Source organism: Venturia canescens, chromosome 10 (genome assembly GCF_019457755.1).
Source record: "Venturia canescens isolate UGA chromosome 10, ASM1945775v1, whole genome shotgun sequence".
Classification (NCBI taxonomy): Eukaryota; Metazoa; Arthropoda; class Insecta; order Hymenoptera; family Ichneumonidae; genus Venturia; species Venturia canescens.
This window is the reverse complement of record NC_057430.1, coordinates 15003828-15020099: the sequence shown is the minus strand read 5'-3', so window position 1 is coordinate 15020099 and position 16272 is coordinate 15003828. Positions and strand designations below refer to the sequence as shown.

General features: G+C 45.9%; 1 protein-coding gene across 2 annotated transcripts in view; it reads right to left on the bottom strand.

Annotated features, from left to right (window-relative positions):
• TfAP-2 (transcription factor AP-2) overlaps positions 1 to 16272 on the bottom strand; it is a 153117-nt gene that overhangs the window by 89203 nt on the left and 47642 nt on the right. The window contains exon 1 of one of the 2 annotated variants that reach the window (XM_043430578.1): positions 7691 to 8448. The exons of the other annotated variant lie outside the window; for it this stretch is intronic. Within the exon in view, the coding sequence (XP_043286513.1) occupies positions 7691 to 7735 (45 nt within the window). The 5' untranslated portion in view covers positions 7736 to 8448. Of the gene's footprint in view, positions 1 to 7690; positions 8449 to 16272 lie in introns of those variants that run through there. 2 annotated transcript variants of the gene reach the window in all.

Sequence of the window (16272 nt, the reverse complement as noted above, 5' to 3'; positions counted from 1 at the left end):
ATAATGCGGGCACAGCTATGTGCAAGCCCCGAGATCGCACAGACTACATTTAGCCCCCTCTGTTTCACTTTCCTCATCGCTCTCTTTTCATCCTCTCCCTTTTCGTCCACAAGCAATTCTCCGAGTATTCTATCCTCTTCCATTTTGTCTCCGTGTGCACATGCACATGGAGATAAATACATGGACGTGGGAGCTCGCACAGCTATATGCGGATCGGCAGAGGCTGCTGTTCCTGCTGCTGGCGTTCTCTGTTTCTCCTCATCGAAGGAAGTGAGTCACGGAGAGAGCGAGAAAGCGAATGGCAGCGAGGGAGATGAGGAGAGTTTGATATCGTTGAGGACGGAAAAGGAAAGAGAGAGATAAGAGAGAAATAGCAAAAGAGGGAGCGAGAGAGCTGAGGTACCTGCTCGAATATGGAGCAAACGAACGATCTCTGGGCGTGTTAGCTGCTTCAATGGTTCCCGAATACGAATTTTCATCCAACTCGCAAAATTGAACCTCCAGATTGAAACTCTGTCTCTCTTCCGCTCTCTCTCTCTCTCTCTCTCGATCCCTCGGCACGAGCTTCTTCCCTCCCTCTTTACATTTTCCTCTGACTACATAGTTCCGTATCTACCGATTTATCTCTCGTACACGTACTGAAATCTCTAGCCGAAAAGTTGCCTTCTAGTTCGCTTATAAGTCACCATGCGAAATGTCAAGTTGAAGTTTCATCAAGTTTCCTTCAGCCTCTTCCCTCTTGCCACGCACTCGAGGCTTGTCTGCGGAGGATTTAAAATTTGCGGATACCCCCAGCATCAGCAGCAGCAGCAGCAGCAGCGGCAGCCCCGGTGAGAATTTGTCGTCAGGATTCTCTGACAGTGACGGCTCAATCACCGGGCTCTCGCGCGAGCTGTCTGCCGAGCTATCTTCGATGACATTTTTCATCCTCCTTGCAGGATAGTTGTATGGCTTTTATTTAAAAATCTGCAACTCGATTCCAAGCATTTTCTTTGTTTCTATTGTTGTTGCTGTCTTTCTTGCTTATCTCGTCTCTGCGCTTTTGTTTGTTATCTCTTTTTCTCCTTGATACTTTCGGAGAGTTCACGAGAGACAAGAATTAACGATTCCTCGTATCCCGAATACCGACAGCACACGGTTTTTTTCGTCCATGTTTTTTTTTTTTTTTTTTTTTTTTTTTTACGAGCGTGCACCAGCCTCTCCGCGAGTGTATACGACTGTTAACGACGTGCCATTAAATCGAGTTAACGAGGGTGGAAACGGCCTCTCCATATCCCGCATTCGGTCGCTCTCTTTCACTCCCTTCCTTCTCTATTTGCCTGTACCGCACACCGGCACAAATCGCACAAACTACATCCACCCATGTACAGCATGATGCGTTTGCTTCGATATCGATAAAAGCCCTAGTCAAACGAACAGGCAAAATGCCTCGACTAATCACTCTAATAACCCGCCACAATCAACGCGACGAATAAAAAACCCAAGCGACGTGACATGTGCGCAAACAATCGCTGTTATAGAGCTTAAAAAAAGTCAAATTTTCCAGTATTCTGCGATAAACTATCGATAGTATTTGTCGCATTTATTTAAACGAAAAAAAAGCTTCTCGAAGGTTTCGAAGGCCGCTGTTTCATCGAGCATGCACCGTAGCTCTGGTTGATTCTGCGTGGGAATAAATTCTCCAAGAATGGAGCGGACGGAAGTAAGAATAGAAAAAGTATTAATTATTCATGCCGATCGTTGTTCGAGGTGAAAATGGGCCAGTGTTTTTATGCATTGCCCTCGGGCCATCTGGGCCAAGGTCACGCTCCACTCGGCAAGCTATTAAAAAATACCATTTTCTTGTATTTTTCTAACTCAAGATGTGCAGAGTTTATTCAGCGGATAAATTAAGAATGAAATTGAAGGAGTTGCAAGAAAAATAGTGTGTCTGCGATGTGCGGAGGAAAGGTGACGCGAAGCTTCTTCGCTACGTTCCACCAGGAATTACAAACGAGTCTGGAAAGAAAACCGTTGGAATTGACAGTCTGAAGAGCGAACTGTGGGCGCAAGAATTTCTCGATCAGTCACAATTACCCAATAATTTCAATGCCCGAGACTTCTTGGTCAACGCGTTGAGAAACGGAGCGAGAGAAAATCGGGAAAGGAGCGGAGAGGCAAGAGAGAGAAAGATGGATTGAACGAGTGTGCGGCAAAAGCTCTCGGGAACCTGGAATTAAGTTGATTAGAGGCTACCGTTCGTATAACTATGGCTACTACTGGAATTTAACCAGTTATTATATAGATACACTCTTCTGCTACCGAAAAGACGTGATCGAACCAACAGGAAAGGGTGGCTCGATACTCTCCGTCGTTCTTCGTCCCTCTCTCTCTCTCCATCCATCGCGTTCGCCTCCCTCCCGCTGTGTCTGTGTTAAATTCGTACTACCTTATATTCTTCGATCGAAGTACGTGCCCGACGCGAAATTTCGTTCTCAACCTTGTCCCAATATAATAGTTCAATGCGAAAAGCATTTGAATCACCGCGCTCTCTATTGTTGGAAGAACACATTCCTGGATCGTGCGACTCGAGACTACGATCTTTATAGATATAACGAAGATAATGAGAAAGATTACAATAACATGAATATTTAAAGATGGATACAAAAGTTGAAAAAAATAAATCAACGAAAGACGAGAATTGAAATATTGAGAGGGCTCCAATTAGACTGAAACGCGTACGAATTTATTGGCAGCCTTTCTATGATGGACTTTATTTGGCAATCGTTCCTTTATCTTTCGATGCAATCAAAAAACTAGAAATAAATAAGGTTTCGTTGTGTAGCTCTAACGACGTAATATATAGCACATAATAGTATCTTCTTCCTCGAATTATCCTTTATTATTCACGGTCAACTATATGATGAGTCCCGATTTCTCTCTCTCTCTCTTTCTTTCTCTCGATCTTCGTAACCCAGCTCAACTCGATATAAGACACTCGAAAGGAAGAATAGTAGGAAGGAAGAGCTGGAGAGATTTTCTGGTGGAATTTATTTGGCGAAAAAAGAGCGAAGGATCGGAAAGACCTTCCTGAGTGAAAGTGAGACAAAAGCACATTTTTTCCCTCTTTTTTATTTCCCCAGCGTCCTACGTGTAGAGGAAGATCGAATTAAAATTCGACCGTGCGAGCTCTCCTAGTTTTCGGCACGCAAGCAACCGCCGAATTATGGGAATTATCTCGATAACCCCCGTCATTAAAATTCTCCTTTGATTAATTTGTCCGGTTATTTAACCTCGCGCGGACTCGACTCCGAAAGGATCATTCGTCTGTTGCTCTCGATTTCGAAAACGTTCACGGACATGGAAATCTTCGCTCGTCCAGAAGGACGCTCCGCTAGATTTTTTACGAACCTTACTTCGAACTAACTTTTTTATCCGTTCAAAAATGTGGCTTACGATAGCCAAATGCCTTGTGGACGAAGCAATAAATCGCTTAAGTCCCATCCCCAATATTCCAAGGTAATTTACTTTTCCAGCAATTCCATGCTAATCAAATTCGCATCGAGCGTGATGCGAGCATCTTTTTTTTACTCTCTCTCTCTCACGTGAGCTGTAAAAGAAGATAATCATCCTCGAGCTCCCTTGAGTTTTAATGATGAGGGTGACGTCACCATCCATCAGGAATATTGCCGAGTTATCGTCATGCTTTTTTGACAGTGGATTGAAAAATTGAATTGAAGCGATGCAGACGTCAGTCCCTGACAATGATATTGACACTCGCCTTTTACAGCCAGTTGAAAGAATCGAAACCGGGAAAATCCAAAAAATACTATTGCAGCGCGACGATGCAAACTCCAACATCAAAAATCTTTAAGGACTGACGTTGAAGAGTGTACGAAGGCGAGTGTTGAGCCAGAGCACGTTCGCATATGAACTTTAAAAGGTTGAATTACGTTTTGAGAAGTGACTCGAGATTGGCAGCGATGTGACTGTCAAAAGAGAATAAAGTGAGTAAACCTAATAGGAGAAAAATGCCTATAGACGCTCGATAATATTCGTTGGAAGATTTTGAGCACTGAGAAAAGGGCTGGTGGGCTCTTATTCTCTCGTTCAAAGGTTAACCAGGGTCCCGAAGGTACTCGGCATCGATGTCTGACTGCATAAAGAAGTTGCTCAAAAGCCGGACCAAAACAGAGTCTCGTTCGGTGTGTCTCGCTTTTCCCTCCGTTTCTTTCTCTTTCGCTCCCTCGAGAGCGGCTAGTTAGCGTAAAGATTGGCTTTCGCGCGGGCCTACACCGTTATTGGGATCACCCAAACACCATCGTGGCAGTAAAATAGCGGCAGCACTAAGCTGGCGGTTATTTATTGCTCTTCGGTGGCACAGGTGAGAGAAATTCCGCTCCGGCGACGTAAAACTCTAGAACTTGTGTTTCGTTCTGTCAGAGCAGCGTTTTCTCCTGCACCCCTTCCCAGGCTTTTTAGCAGGGTAAAAACGACGCGTGTTCGTTTCGTTTTTGAACGATCTTCGGGATCTCGACTCATTTAACTGACGAATCGAGCCAAAAAACCGTCCATTCGAAAGCACCGAGACTTCCCCCATCAAAATTCATCCAAACCCCTCGTCGTTCATCTCGAAATAAACAAATTTTGCAAAAGCCCTCCCACCAGATACCAGCATCCCGTCCAAACGAAGAGAATCGCCAAACAGTTTGTTTCCACGTGAACAGCACGCTTATAAATAACAGAATTGAAAAACGTCAGTAAAACCTAAGAAAATAAGTATCGAGGATAATGAAGAAGAAAAAAGGCATCGAAGGAAGGTGGCAAGGGCTCGAAGGGTGATAAAACTGATGAGGAGTAACGCACACGCTTTGGCTGATTGAAACGTCAGAGTTTCAGGAGTTATGTGCTCGTTGTGTCCGTTTTCTCCGTCAAGTTGTGCTGATATACAGAGAGAGTTTACTCTCGCCACGAGGTGCCTGCCTGCCTGTGTGTACCGCTAAATCTTATCTATATACCAGCACTATTTTGTCCTATACACACACGCACAATGCTCGACCATATACAAATATAGAATGGAGAAGCCTGCAGAGTATCTTGTGTATTATAGATCCGAGTTTCACGTGCAACCAATCACAGCTATGGCTACGGGGGTTACGTATCCAACGGAACGGATCGCGCGGCGAACGAGGCTTGTGTTCTTCATGATTATTGTATATGCTACCTCGGCCATGTACCAATATTGTGTACCGACTCTACATCCCTCATGGTACCGTATAACTTGTGTATCTAAATTAGTATACAGCTGGTGTGTACGCGCGTATGCACATCCGTATGTAAATTCGGCCATTTGTTTGAATTTATCCATCGCTTCAGTTTGCTGCTGATGCAGCATTAGGAATTTTGACGTTTGCTTTTCGGGTCTCAGGCTATTGGTTTTCTGAACTTTCGAGCAGTTGGGACGACGATTTTTGTGCGATTTTGAGGGGTTTTTTCGTGCGAAGATTTTGAGATTGAGGCTGTGCTAGGCTAAGTACGATATGGACGCTGGACCCGGAGGAAGTGTAACGGTCCTCAGGGGCCTGCTTTATTTTTATTTGTTTTAGTATAAATGTCGTAGAGCTCCCTCGTATTTCAGAATACGTGACACACGCGCCTATTCCTGGGTATAAGGGTGTAGCGGACCGCGAGGTAATTGGCGATCGTAAAGCATCTCCGAGGCGCTAACAGCCCGCAACAATAATACCCGCAAAACCTCAAAGCCGGAGTACGCCCTCTATCCTCGATCTTTTTTCTTCTGCTATCGAGCCTCGAGACAAGTGCACGCTGAAGTTCGTTTCTTTTGTGTATGAAACGAGGGAAGGAATGGGAATTGCTGGGAGACGATTCGGCCCATCGATTCTGGGTCTGGATGACCCGAATGCAGGTTTTGTGGGGAAGCTTTCTATTCTCAGATTTTTGGCCGCCGAACTCGTATTCGTCCTTGTTTCTTCGGATTTTTTAAATTGCTGGAGTTGTTTCGGGCTTCGGGACGTTTGGGTGGTAAAATTCTTTCGAACGTCGTCGAATAAACGAAGGCAAAGGACCGGTGAGAGTCAGTGAAACGGACTCGCAACGAAATAGCGCTGCGAAGAGTCTTTGGAGAAACTTTATAATCGCGAAACTCAAATAAAGCAACGTTAGTTGCACTAAAAGTGTGACGAATAACCGGATAAACGGAAACGTAAAAAGCACCGTACAAGTAGCAAAGTTCCGCGTGTCGTCAGACACTCGATTTGCCCGTTTGCTCTTGTACTTCACGCTTCACCGCCTCGAGCGTGATTTTTCGTGCTCGTGAATATTGTTCTTATCTCTTAAAATTGCTCTATTTACTCACTAATGAATACGTTAAACGCTCGGACTCGGTGCAAATATATTCCGCAATAATAACGATAATAAAAATAATTGTAACGACGAGACGAGCGACGCGGAGAAAGTCGCGTCCGCGTACGACACACGAATTGTTTGTTTTTACGAGGCTTTTTCTCCCCCTTTTTTCTTTAATATTCATGAGTATGCTTAACCAACAATTACCACTATTTTCTTGGTACTAAAATCACGAATGAGATATTTATGTTTCTTTAAACGGACGGGCTGCTCGGACGCGTGTTTTTTTTTTGAGCTGCGAAGCGAACCGATCCACCGATTACTCCGTTGCCAAAATTGTTTTTATTCCATTTCACGACTCTGTCGAATTTTATTATTGTGTGAAAAGGTTGGTTAAAAATTTAATCGAATGTTAATAAACCGATCGAACCTTGTCAGAGGTTCACGAAAACACTTTTGACAATGTTTGTTTTGGTACGATCACGAAAAAAGCTTATGAAAATTGAATCGAACGTCGCAATTGGTTTCCCGCTACGACGAGAGCGACCCTTTAAACCTGAATACCGAAGCAAACGCCTTTGAAATGAAAATATCATTGAAATACAAACGTGCGTAGATTTACAACGAGAAAATGGCATCGATGATGCTCTTTTTACATTCGCCTCTTCCTCCAATATCGAACGTTTCCATTGTGTCGAGATTTTACGAGTTAAAAGTCTCTTTGAGGCCTGTCATTACGGGGCGTCTGCGGTTATTGCGCGCGAGCCAAAACGCCGCGAAGCGTAAGAAACGCCGAGCAAAGACGACGAAACGAGAGCTTGAAAAAAAATTACTCTCGTTCCTGGACTCTCGCGTGAATTACGAGAATGAGTTTCGAGGATAAAAAAACGTGCCGAGGTAAAAAAGATATAAAAAGGTACGAGAGGGTGAAAATTTTCAGTGATTTACTGCTCAATATTGTAAATTTATATTCCATAAAGCTTAACGTATCTATTTCACTCAGGAAAGTACACGCACGTGTCTGAATCTTTGGGCGTTTCAAACTTAATACTTGTATGCACCCTTGACGGTGTTTAATTTTATCTGTTTCCTTAAACATCGGTAGTTTGCTCGCAATATTGAAACTGCAGCTTCGCGCGGACGCGCGAAGTGCCCAAAATATCGATATTTTGTGAGTTTTCAAAGAGGAAAACCGTGAGCATGAAGACCTGCGCTCAAATTTGTCTTTTTTTAAATGAATTAAGGGAGAGTATCGATCGAGCAGAAACTAGAATTTTGCAAAGTTGATTAATTCTCGTATAAAATCTCGAGTGTAGCTTAAAATAATGATTTGAAAACGATTTACCATTTGGTGCATCCTCGCAGTGTTATAGTAATCGAGATTCGGCATCGGATCGAGGTTTTGTAGTCAGCTACTAATTGTTTGATTTGGTGGTGAGAAAGTTTGGAAAAAGTGGAAGGAATATAGTGGTATTTGAGTGGAGCGCCGGCGCGTCACCGGGGCGAGTACATCGCGAAACTTTGCTTGGCAAGTCCGCTCAAACGACTCGGCACAAATAGCACTAGAACTGGCTCAGTTAGATAAAAACAACTTGTATAACAACACTGTGTCCAGAATCCTGTGAGAGTCCTGTGAGGGATTTGAGGCAGGGGAACGATGTTGCACTCCGGAAGGTAGAAGGAAAACCTGTCAAACTTCAAAGTACACTTGTAACTCCACTGATTGAGTTTATTCGAGATAAAAAAAGAGTTTTCGTCTCGCAGCACAAAACCGGGGGGTAAATAAACATGGGTGAGGGCTTCGCAGCGTTGTCAGAGAACAGCGCGAGTCTTGAAGTCGCGTGGACGAAACATAACGCGCGAACGCGGTCTTAGCCGGCGGAAAACACGAGTCCCTTCGATCGCCGAGATTACGATAAGGGCAAAAGTCCCTCGGCCTTAAGGCCCTTCAGGCTTGTACCGACAATGACACGAGTAGCGAATCAACTTGGAGAAAGATCGCGTAAGACACGGGGATCGAGATAAGTCTCGCTGGGAAATTCACGCTCAAGCCCCCTGGTGTTCTTAGCGAGGAGAGATACAGAGGATTCGGCGCGGCAAGATTGTGGCCTCAAACCGTCGTACAGAAGGACTCGAGGGTTACTGCGCCCGCGGGGCCTTAGCTACCAGAAAGGGGCCCCCTCCCACGCGCGCCCCCGAGTCCCGCCAGGGTGGGAACGTGGGCGTGGCCAATAGGGAGCTTCGCGCTTACTCGTGCCCGACGATCCCCACTCCTCACGATTGGACGGGCCCCTTTACCGGGCGCGGGGCCCCCATCGGACCCGAATAAGCCCTCGGCCACGCTCCGCTCTCTCCCTTCCACACCGAACCCGAATCCGCCACCGGATTGGACGACCCGCATAGGCCACCGCGACGCTCCAGTACTCGCTCGCGGATCGCACTACCGAGATAAGCTCCCGTACTTATTACCGAGCGGGCGATCTGAGGAATTTCGTTTCACGGATTTCGCGAGGGGCCTCCCTCCGGCGTTTTTTTCTTCATGAGAGTGGCGAAGAAATGTATTAACCATCCTCCGCGATAGCTGGGAATGCTCGATCCGTAATTCGAGTATCTCGATCAATGCAATTTTCCTCTTATCCCTTGCGGAAATGTGCTTCGACGCGGTATTTAAAGATCTAATTGCACGAATTCGATACTCGAGTTATTTTTAATTCATATGCGAAATACAATTGAGCACTTCAAGCTGGAAAATAAGCTTGTAAAACGATGGAAACTGGTAAATAATGAGCTCACGCCTATACCCATAAACAAAGTTGTACCTCGAACGTTGACTGTCCCCGCGAATTCGACATCTGTAATTAAGTAATGACTTACGGAACGTAAAAGCGCGTAATTGCTCAATCGTTTATTCAATAGAGTCTCTCTCTCTCTCTCTCTCGGGTATCGTGAGAAGTTGTTGAAAGTAAATAAAACTCGATCTCAAGATCACTGCGTTCGTTGCCCGGAGCGATAATTATTTAACTCCCACCGAAAATTCTTCCTTTTTCATGCTCTTTCTCTCTTCCACAAAAGGGAGTATTTATCGTATTACTGTCGAGAAATTCTTAACGATGAGAACGTCCTGAGAGCGGGCTGTTACACTTCTTTCACATTTGTCCCCATTGTGGGTGAAGTTTTTTCGATGACCCAATAGGATTACGCCTTTTTTTACAGCGCTCTTATCCAATTTCTCGTTTCTTTTCTCTCTCCACCCGTATTCGATTCTCCTCGTTTTCCGACTCGGAGAGAAAACGAGACGATAAAAAAGTCGTTCGAAATGCAGTCTTCCATGAACGTCGTCAAGCCGCGAGACTGTGAACGTTCCCGCTCGCCCTAGATTTTCCTCTGCATCGTTTTCTGCATATAATTACTTAATCGCGACAGCAAACGGCCCTTTTCCTGTGTGACAATTGCAGTCGTCCATGTTCTTCGAGCAACACGACTTGTCATGTTGAAAATAAATAAAAAGCCCAAATAAAAAACGCTCTCGGAACTTCTTCGGCATTCTCACACTCCGGTAGCTCTTCCTGACCCTGTCCTCGTCGCGCTGCAACGACTCGTTCAAGAATCATCCGTTTTTCCACGCGATTTGGCAGCCTCCGAAGACCATGGCCGAAAGGAGGTGGCGACGATGAGTCCCAGTCACATTATATACAGATTCTGTGGGAAGGGAGCGTGTGTCAATATACGCGAGTGCTGGCCTATGCTATCCCCATGCCATTTAGCGAGCAACCCTTATAATACTCTGGGCAGGCTGAATCGAGGGTTGACTCCCAATTGGCTGGCGAGACCCTACGAGTCAACGAAATTCCCATGGGAACTGTGAACACGAGGCAGGCAAGTTCCTGGCCACTCCTATATATTTTCGACCAGCCTATGTACATTCAACTACACGGATGAGTACTGGGCACACACGGAGAAAAAAACTTGGGCTAGAGGAGCGAAGAAAGAGGGGCGGAGAGGGGGGGGGGGGAGGGGCATAAATAAAGTAGGCTGAAGGAATACCAATAAATATTTGCATCGAGCAACGCGAGTGATATTCCGTTGTGTACATAAAGCCTGGAAACCATGTTGTTTTTTGTACACAATTTGTAATGGCGAAGCGCACAATAGAAATTGTCTACTGAGGCTGCGACACGAAGAAAAGGAAGAAAAAGTGAAAACCCGATTCTCCCATCCCTTCCAGTGCATCCGGAGACTCGAACTTCCGAGACGACATTGACGAGCCGGTAATTTCGCGTCAGTCACTCATCGTCTCGCTTAATAATCCGATCATCGAGTCGACGCGAATAGGCGAGACCGTATCGATAGCATCTCGTATATAATTGCAAGTAATTCCAGTTCCGTTGCAAAGAGATCGTCAGTTCAGGTGTCAGAATCCACGAGCTTCCATCGTTTTCTTCGTGATTGAAAAGCTGTGAAGTAAATAACCGAGAATTAAAGCGATACGAATAATCGCATTTGGCAATTCTCCCATCGCGTTGTTCCTATTTTTACAAGTTTTTCGTCCACTCAAAGCCGCTTTTCAGCTGCTCCAGTCGTCTCTCCTTCGCCTCTGCAGTTTCCTCGATGATGGACGTATCGCACGAACGGACAGACGTTTATACACGTACCTACATAGAGCCTCGTAAATACATACGCATATAGCAACTACCAGCGGGGAGTGTCTACAGGCTGCATTATAATGCCAGCTACTTCGTCATTACACCCGGGGGCGCGGTGCATTACGCGATGCTGGAGAGACCGAGAATCGCCGAGTTAACAGAAAAAAACGAGCGAGAGAGCAAGAGGGAAAGTCACTTCTCGAGAAATTGGGATATTTGCTGCTGCACCAAAGCTGCGGGTTGAAGATCGTTGTCCATGCTGCATTCGTCTCTCTCTCTCTCTCTCTCTCCCACTCCTTAGAGATAGTGCAGCGTTGAAATTCGAGGATGCACAAGACACATGAGGGCTGTGCTTGTACGTATACAAAGGTTGGGCCCCCGTGAGGAAGGGCGTGAAAGGAATCCCGCCGATGAAATTGCTTTACGAGGAATTTCTGAATCGGTTATATACCGAACGCGAATAGCGTTGCGGCGACGGCGGCGGCGACGGTTAACTCGCGGAATCGTGACGGCCCAGGGCGCACACGCGAGCTTACCAGAAAATTTCCGATTGACCCGACCAAATTGGAATGAGGGATGAGGACGAAGAGAAAGAGGAGCGCAGGAGAGGAGCACCGCGAGGAAAAAACGAAGGAGTAGGAGTAGGAGAGGGTGCACTGGTGGCAGATACTCCTCTTCCGATCCTTCAATATCATGCACGCGCAAGAGAGAAACAGAGACAGAGACTTCTATGTTGCAGTGTATGTTCAACTATGGTCCTTTGCCTGAAGCACAAATGCATGTACAGACTGCGCCAAAACTCTTGGTCCAACGGCCAAAGTCTAGAGATGGCGAAATTCGGGAGTAAAAGTTCTTCAGCTTTTTCTCGGTGATGCAGCTTCTAAATAATCAAGTGAACAGGGGTCATGAAAGAATAGCGTAGAATGACGGAAACACCGAATTTGTTTGGAGTCGTGCGGCGGAGGAGTTTGCGACATTCGAGCAGGGCTGTCGCTAATTATTAAAAATCTGAGGAATCCTTGGATCGGGGATGAAAAACTTTTCGAAATTTTTAGTTTCAGTTCAGTAATTCAACTGTTTCGAAAACTTGGAGCCCAAGTTCGTATGTTCTGGATGGGAAGTGTATATATATTTTTATCGAGGCGGGGGTAAGGGCACGAGAGGGCGGACTTTATAACGAGACAACTCGTGCTGGCCACTCGGTGCTCGCACTATAGTTGTATTTTATAAGCAGACTACGCGGTTTGCTACTCTTGTGCTGCGAGTGCGAGGGGGGTAAGCGGCAAACTTTTTCTTCGAGCTTTTTTATCCTCGCAGCGTAATTGTGTATGCAAAGTTTTTCTGTTGGCTACGAGGGCGCACTCGCGTCTCAAACCCGCTTTTCCGCATGGTCTTTCACTCGAAGCAATCCTGCTGAGAGCGCGGGCGTCTTGATAAAAAAAAAAAAAATAAAAAAAAAAAAAAATAAAGAAAAAACAATTTTTCTCAAATACACCACGCACGAAACGTTCAGTTGTTTTTCATTTCTGCAATTGTAAAAACTACCGTCCCTCTCGTACTCTCGTTAAAAACTCGCAATAATAATTTTCGTCTCACCGTATTCTCGTGTACTTTGTACGTATTTCGAGTTTCCAGATCTCGTATTTCTCAGGGCGTAACCGTATAGTCTGCAAGGGGCTGGTACTAAGCCTCGAAGAGGGTTGAACGAGAGAATAAATCTATATAGGGACGTAGGCTCATGGATATGTGTATAGAAATATTAATGTACAGATATATAGTGGGAGTCGGAGAGAAAGAGAGAGAGGAGTGAGAGAAGGTGGGTATAAGGTATCTTATTGATCTGGTAGCCTGGGGCGTGTCATCCTGGGCTGTTTGGCCGCAGGGAGGACCGCACAGCTAACCCTAAAGCAAAGGGGATCTCGTGGTGGCTGCTGCCGTTGCTATTCCTGCTGATGGGGATGCTTAGTTCGGGTATAGATATATGGAGAAAGGGAGAGCGGAGCGACAGAGAGAGAAAGGAAGACGAAGAGCGGGACGGAGATGGAGAGAAAGGAAACGATAGGGTGGCTTGCGCATGCGCATTCAGCAGCCGTTTTCCATGCCCGGAGGGGTAACTCCCAATCACCAGGAGCTAGAAACACTCTTGGCCCAAGGGGTTGTCAAGACTTTTGCGAAACGGGAGGGAATAAAAAAAAAGAAGATAAAAAGCGTCTCGAGACGAGGGTCCAATGAATGAGACTGAAAGAGAAAGTGAAAGAGAGAGAGAGAGAGAGAGTGAGATAAAGAAACGAAGGAAAAGAGACGGAATCGGAAGAAAGTAGATGAAAACAAGGAGAAGAAAGAAAGGGTGAGAAAGCGAATGAGGGGGAGAGTAGACGAGGAAGAGGAGAGGAAAAGAGATACTGAAAGAATGAGCAGGAGCGGGATAGAAAAGTGACGAAGCTTTGAACAGAGATTGAGGAAAAGAGAGGTATGGGGGAATGAAAATGTTGAAGAAACGTGAAAACGTAAAAGAATCCGGAGCAATTCGCTTTTCTTTTATTTCGTTGGAACTTTATATTTCGAGGGGAGAATATTCGATGTCTGATATATACGCGCCTTTACTACTGACGCGTTTACCTTTTCTCGGAGCTGAAATCTGCTGAACCATAGATTTATTTTCTCCCTCCCTCGCTCTTCCTATCTCCCATTCTCCCGCCGTTCTCTTCGCCTTGGCGCTCGTGTTTTTATACAAACTTAGGGCGACTCTGATTCTTTGTTTCCTTCCTTTTTCAAGAGCCTCGCAAGACTCAAGGTTCCTACGAATCGCCCTCGATTCTCCTCCGAGGGGTTGCGCACTCTTGCCACTCGGTGCTTTTCTCATCCCTCGTAACTCGCATATGATCAAGTGCACACGGATACTCTGGCCGTAAAAACATATAGAAAATTTCTCAAAATTCGTCAATGCTCGAACTCCTAAAGCAACGACATCCCAACGCGGGAGTCAAACGTCCCGGATGCGTCGGCATGATCCACATTTAACACATTAAAAAAATATAAAAAAAGAATCTCTTCATCGCTGAGGAACAAACTCCGCCGAATATTTGCCACACAAAATGATCAAGGCTCATGAATTTTTCGCTTTTCAACCTCGGTGCATTCCTCTTCTGGATAATACACTTAAACTCTGTCTCGCGGGATTGCAGAGACGTGGCGAGGGATAATGCGCACGTGAGGAGAGCAGACTCCGAAAGAGTTGCGGCGGCAGAAGCAGAGGGAGGGTGAGGGACAGAGGGAAAAGTATATGCATCGTATAGAGCTGGGTAGAAAATTTAGGTATGAAAAAAAAATTGAATCCAAGAGAGCGAGAACGAGAGGGAGAAAGATGTTGCTGCATAATCGATGATCACAGTCATAATAAATGAAGTATGCCTCGGTGTATGGGGCGATACTCCACATACATAGATATATATTTATATACTGCGGCATGAGATGGCGAGGTACCTGACGACGGCCTGAGGCATCCACGGGAGGATCATCCTGCTCGTAATCCGAGGTGTGCATCGCGTATCGCGTATCCCATCGGGAATCTCTCCCTCTCTTTCTCGCTCCTTCTTTCTCTTGCTCTCTCCTAAAGATTGTGCACGAGGGCCGAGGTGCATTTTTACTTGGTTCTCTAAGACGTTGAGTCCGCAAGAAGACGTTCCGTACGGTGGATAAACGTCCGGTAGACTTGGAGGAGGGTTGAAAAGGGCGGGAGAGAGGGAGAGGTGGAGCCCGTCGCGGTACCAAAGTAGCTAATCATAATAACGTGTACGATCGGTGAGAGAGCGCGAGGCGCTTTTGTATCGCCCGTCCAAGTGAGCGAGACCGTGTGCGCACAAATGTGTGTCTGTGTGTCCGTATAAAAATAATAAAAAAGGTTACACGATGCGCGCACCCTTAAAACTCAAGCTCAGCCTCGAAAGCGGCCAGGTGCGCGCAAGAGCCACGGGACGATTAGCCGAGTTGTAAATTTCGAGCCACCTCTTCCTTCTTCCTTTCTATCACTTTTTTCTTTTTCGTCTCTCCGCGTGTCCTTTTCTCTTCGATTCCCGCTCTCGCGCCCGGACTCTGCGCTGAGGACGCGAATGTCGAACCGTTCGGATGTAGAATTCCGCATTTTTTGTTTATGGGAGTGAAATTTATTGGAAAGATTCCTCAACAAAAGGAGTCTCGGAATCCGTATAAATAATGTTGATACCATTGATTTTGGTTGACGCGGCTTCGTGCCTTTGATGTTCGCGTAGCTCGACTCTGGTTACGGGAATCATTCCCGGAATCGACAAATAAATGCAAAGTACCTTCGCTGATCGAAAACGCTGGTAAAATCGAAATTGAAAGAACGCCGATCTCGACGGATGCTGAAGAGCGAAGAATCGAAAATAGTTGACTCGCGACTGTTTCTGTTCGGAATGAAACTTCGCCGGACGCGTGAATTTCAGGCCCTTCGTTTATTCGCGCGACGACTTTTTGCCTGGATCCATCGATCGCGAGCTTCAGGAATTATTTATTTTTCCGAAATAATCCAAATCAACAATCACGAGGATTGTAAAGCGTTTACGCACGATATCAGAAGTGTAAACGAAACTAAAAAATCCCGTGAAAAATTGAATCGATTAAAATGAGCGATTCAATCTCGCAAAGTTTTTGAAATTCTCCTCCCCAAGGACCGAAGTTACGATTCTTGTCGACGTAACAAGTATAACCGTGACGTCCAGATCCAAGAACATTGACGTCGAAAGTCTAAAGGCATACGAATACGGATAATGGAACTTGCAGTACGCGTATATTTGCCTGCCCATGAAGTTGGGAAAGGCGTCGATATGTGCGTACGCGAAATCTAGACGGAGCAAGGACTCGTACTAGGCCGAGAGTGGATGATCGAGAGGGTGGCAGCTGCGGCAGACTCCAAGTTCGAATTGATCGGAGAGGAGAAGAGGAAGGATTCGAGGGACGAATAGCAGGAGCAAGAGGAAGAGAGCGAGACGTGTTATACAGAGAAGGAGAAAGCAGAGGGTTGCCCGCTGGCGCAAGCGCCCCTCAGGCGACGTCACATCGATTCCTCCGGGAAGAGCTTACAAAATGGCTACCGGCAGCTCGGTTTCTTCGCGCTATATGGCCGTAGCGTCCACCAGAATCCAACACCCAGTCAGCCAAACGAGCTCTCTCCACAAATTCGTATATATTCGCGTAGCGTGTAGGACCTTATGTATAGATAAAGCAGAGAATACACGAGAATATCCGAGCTCTATATACGCATATA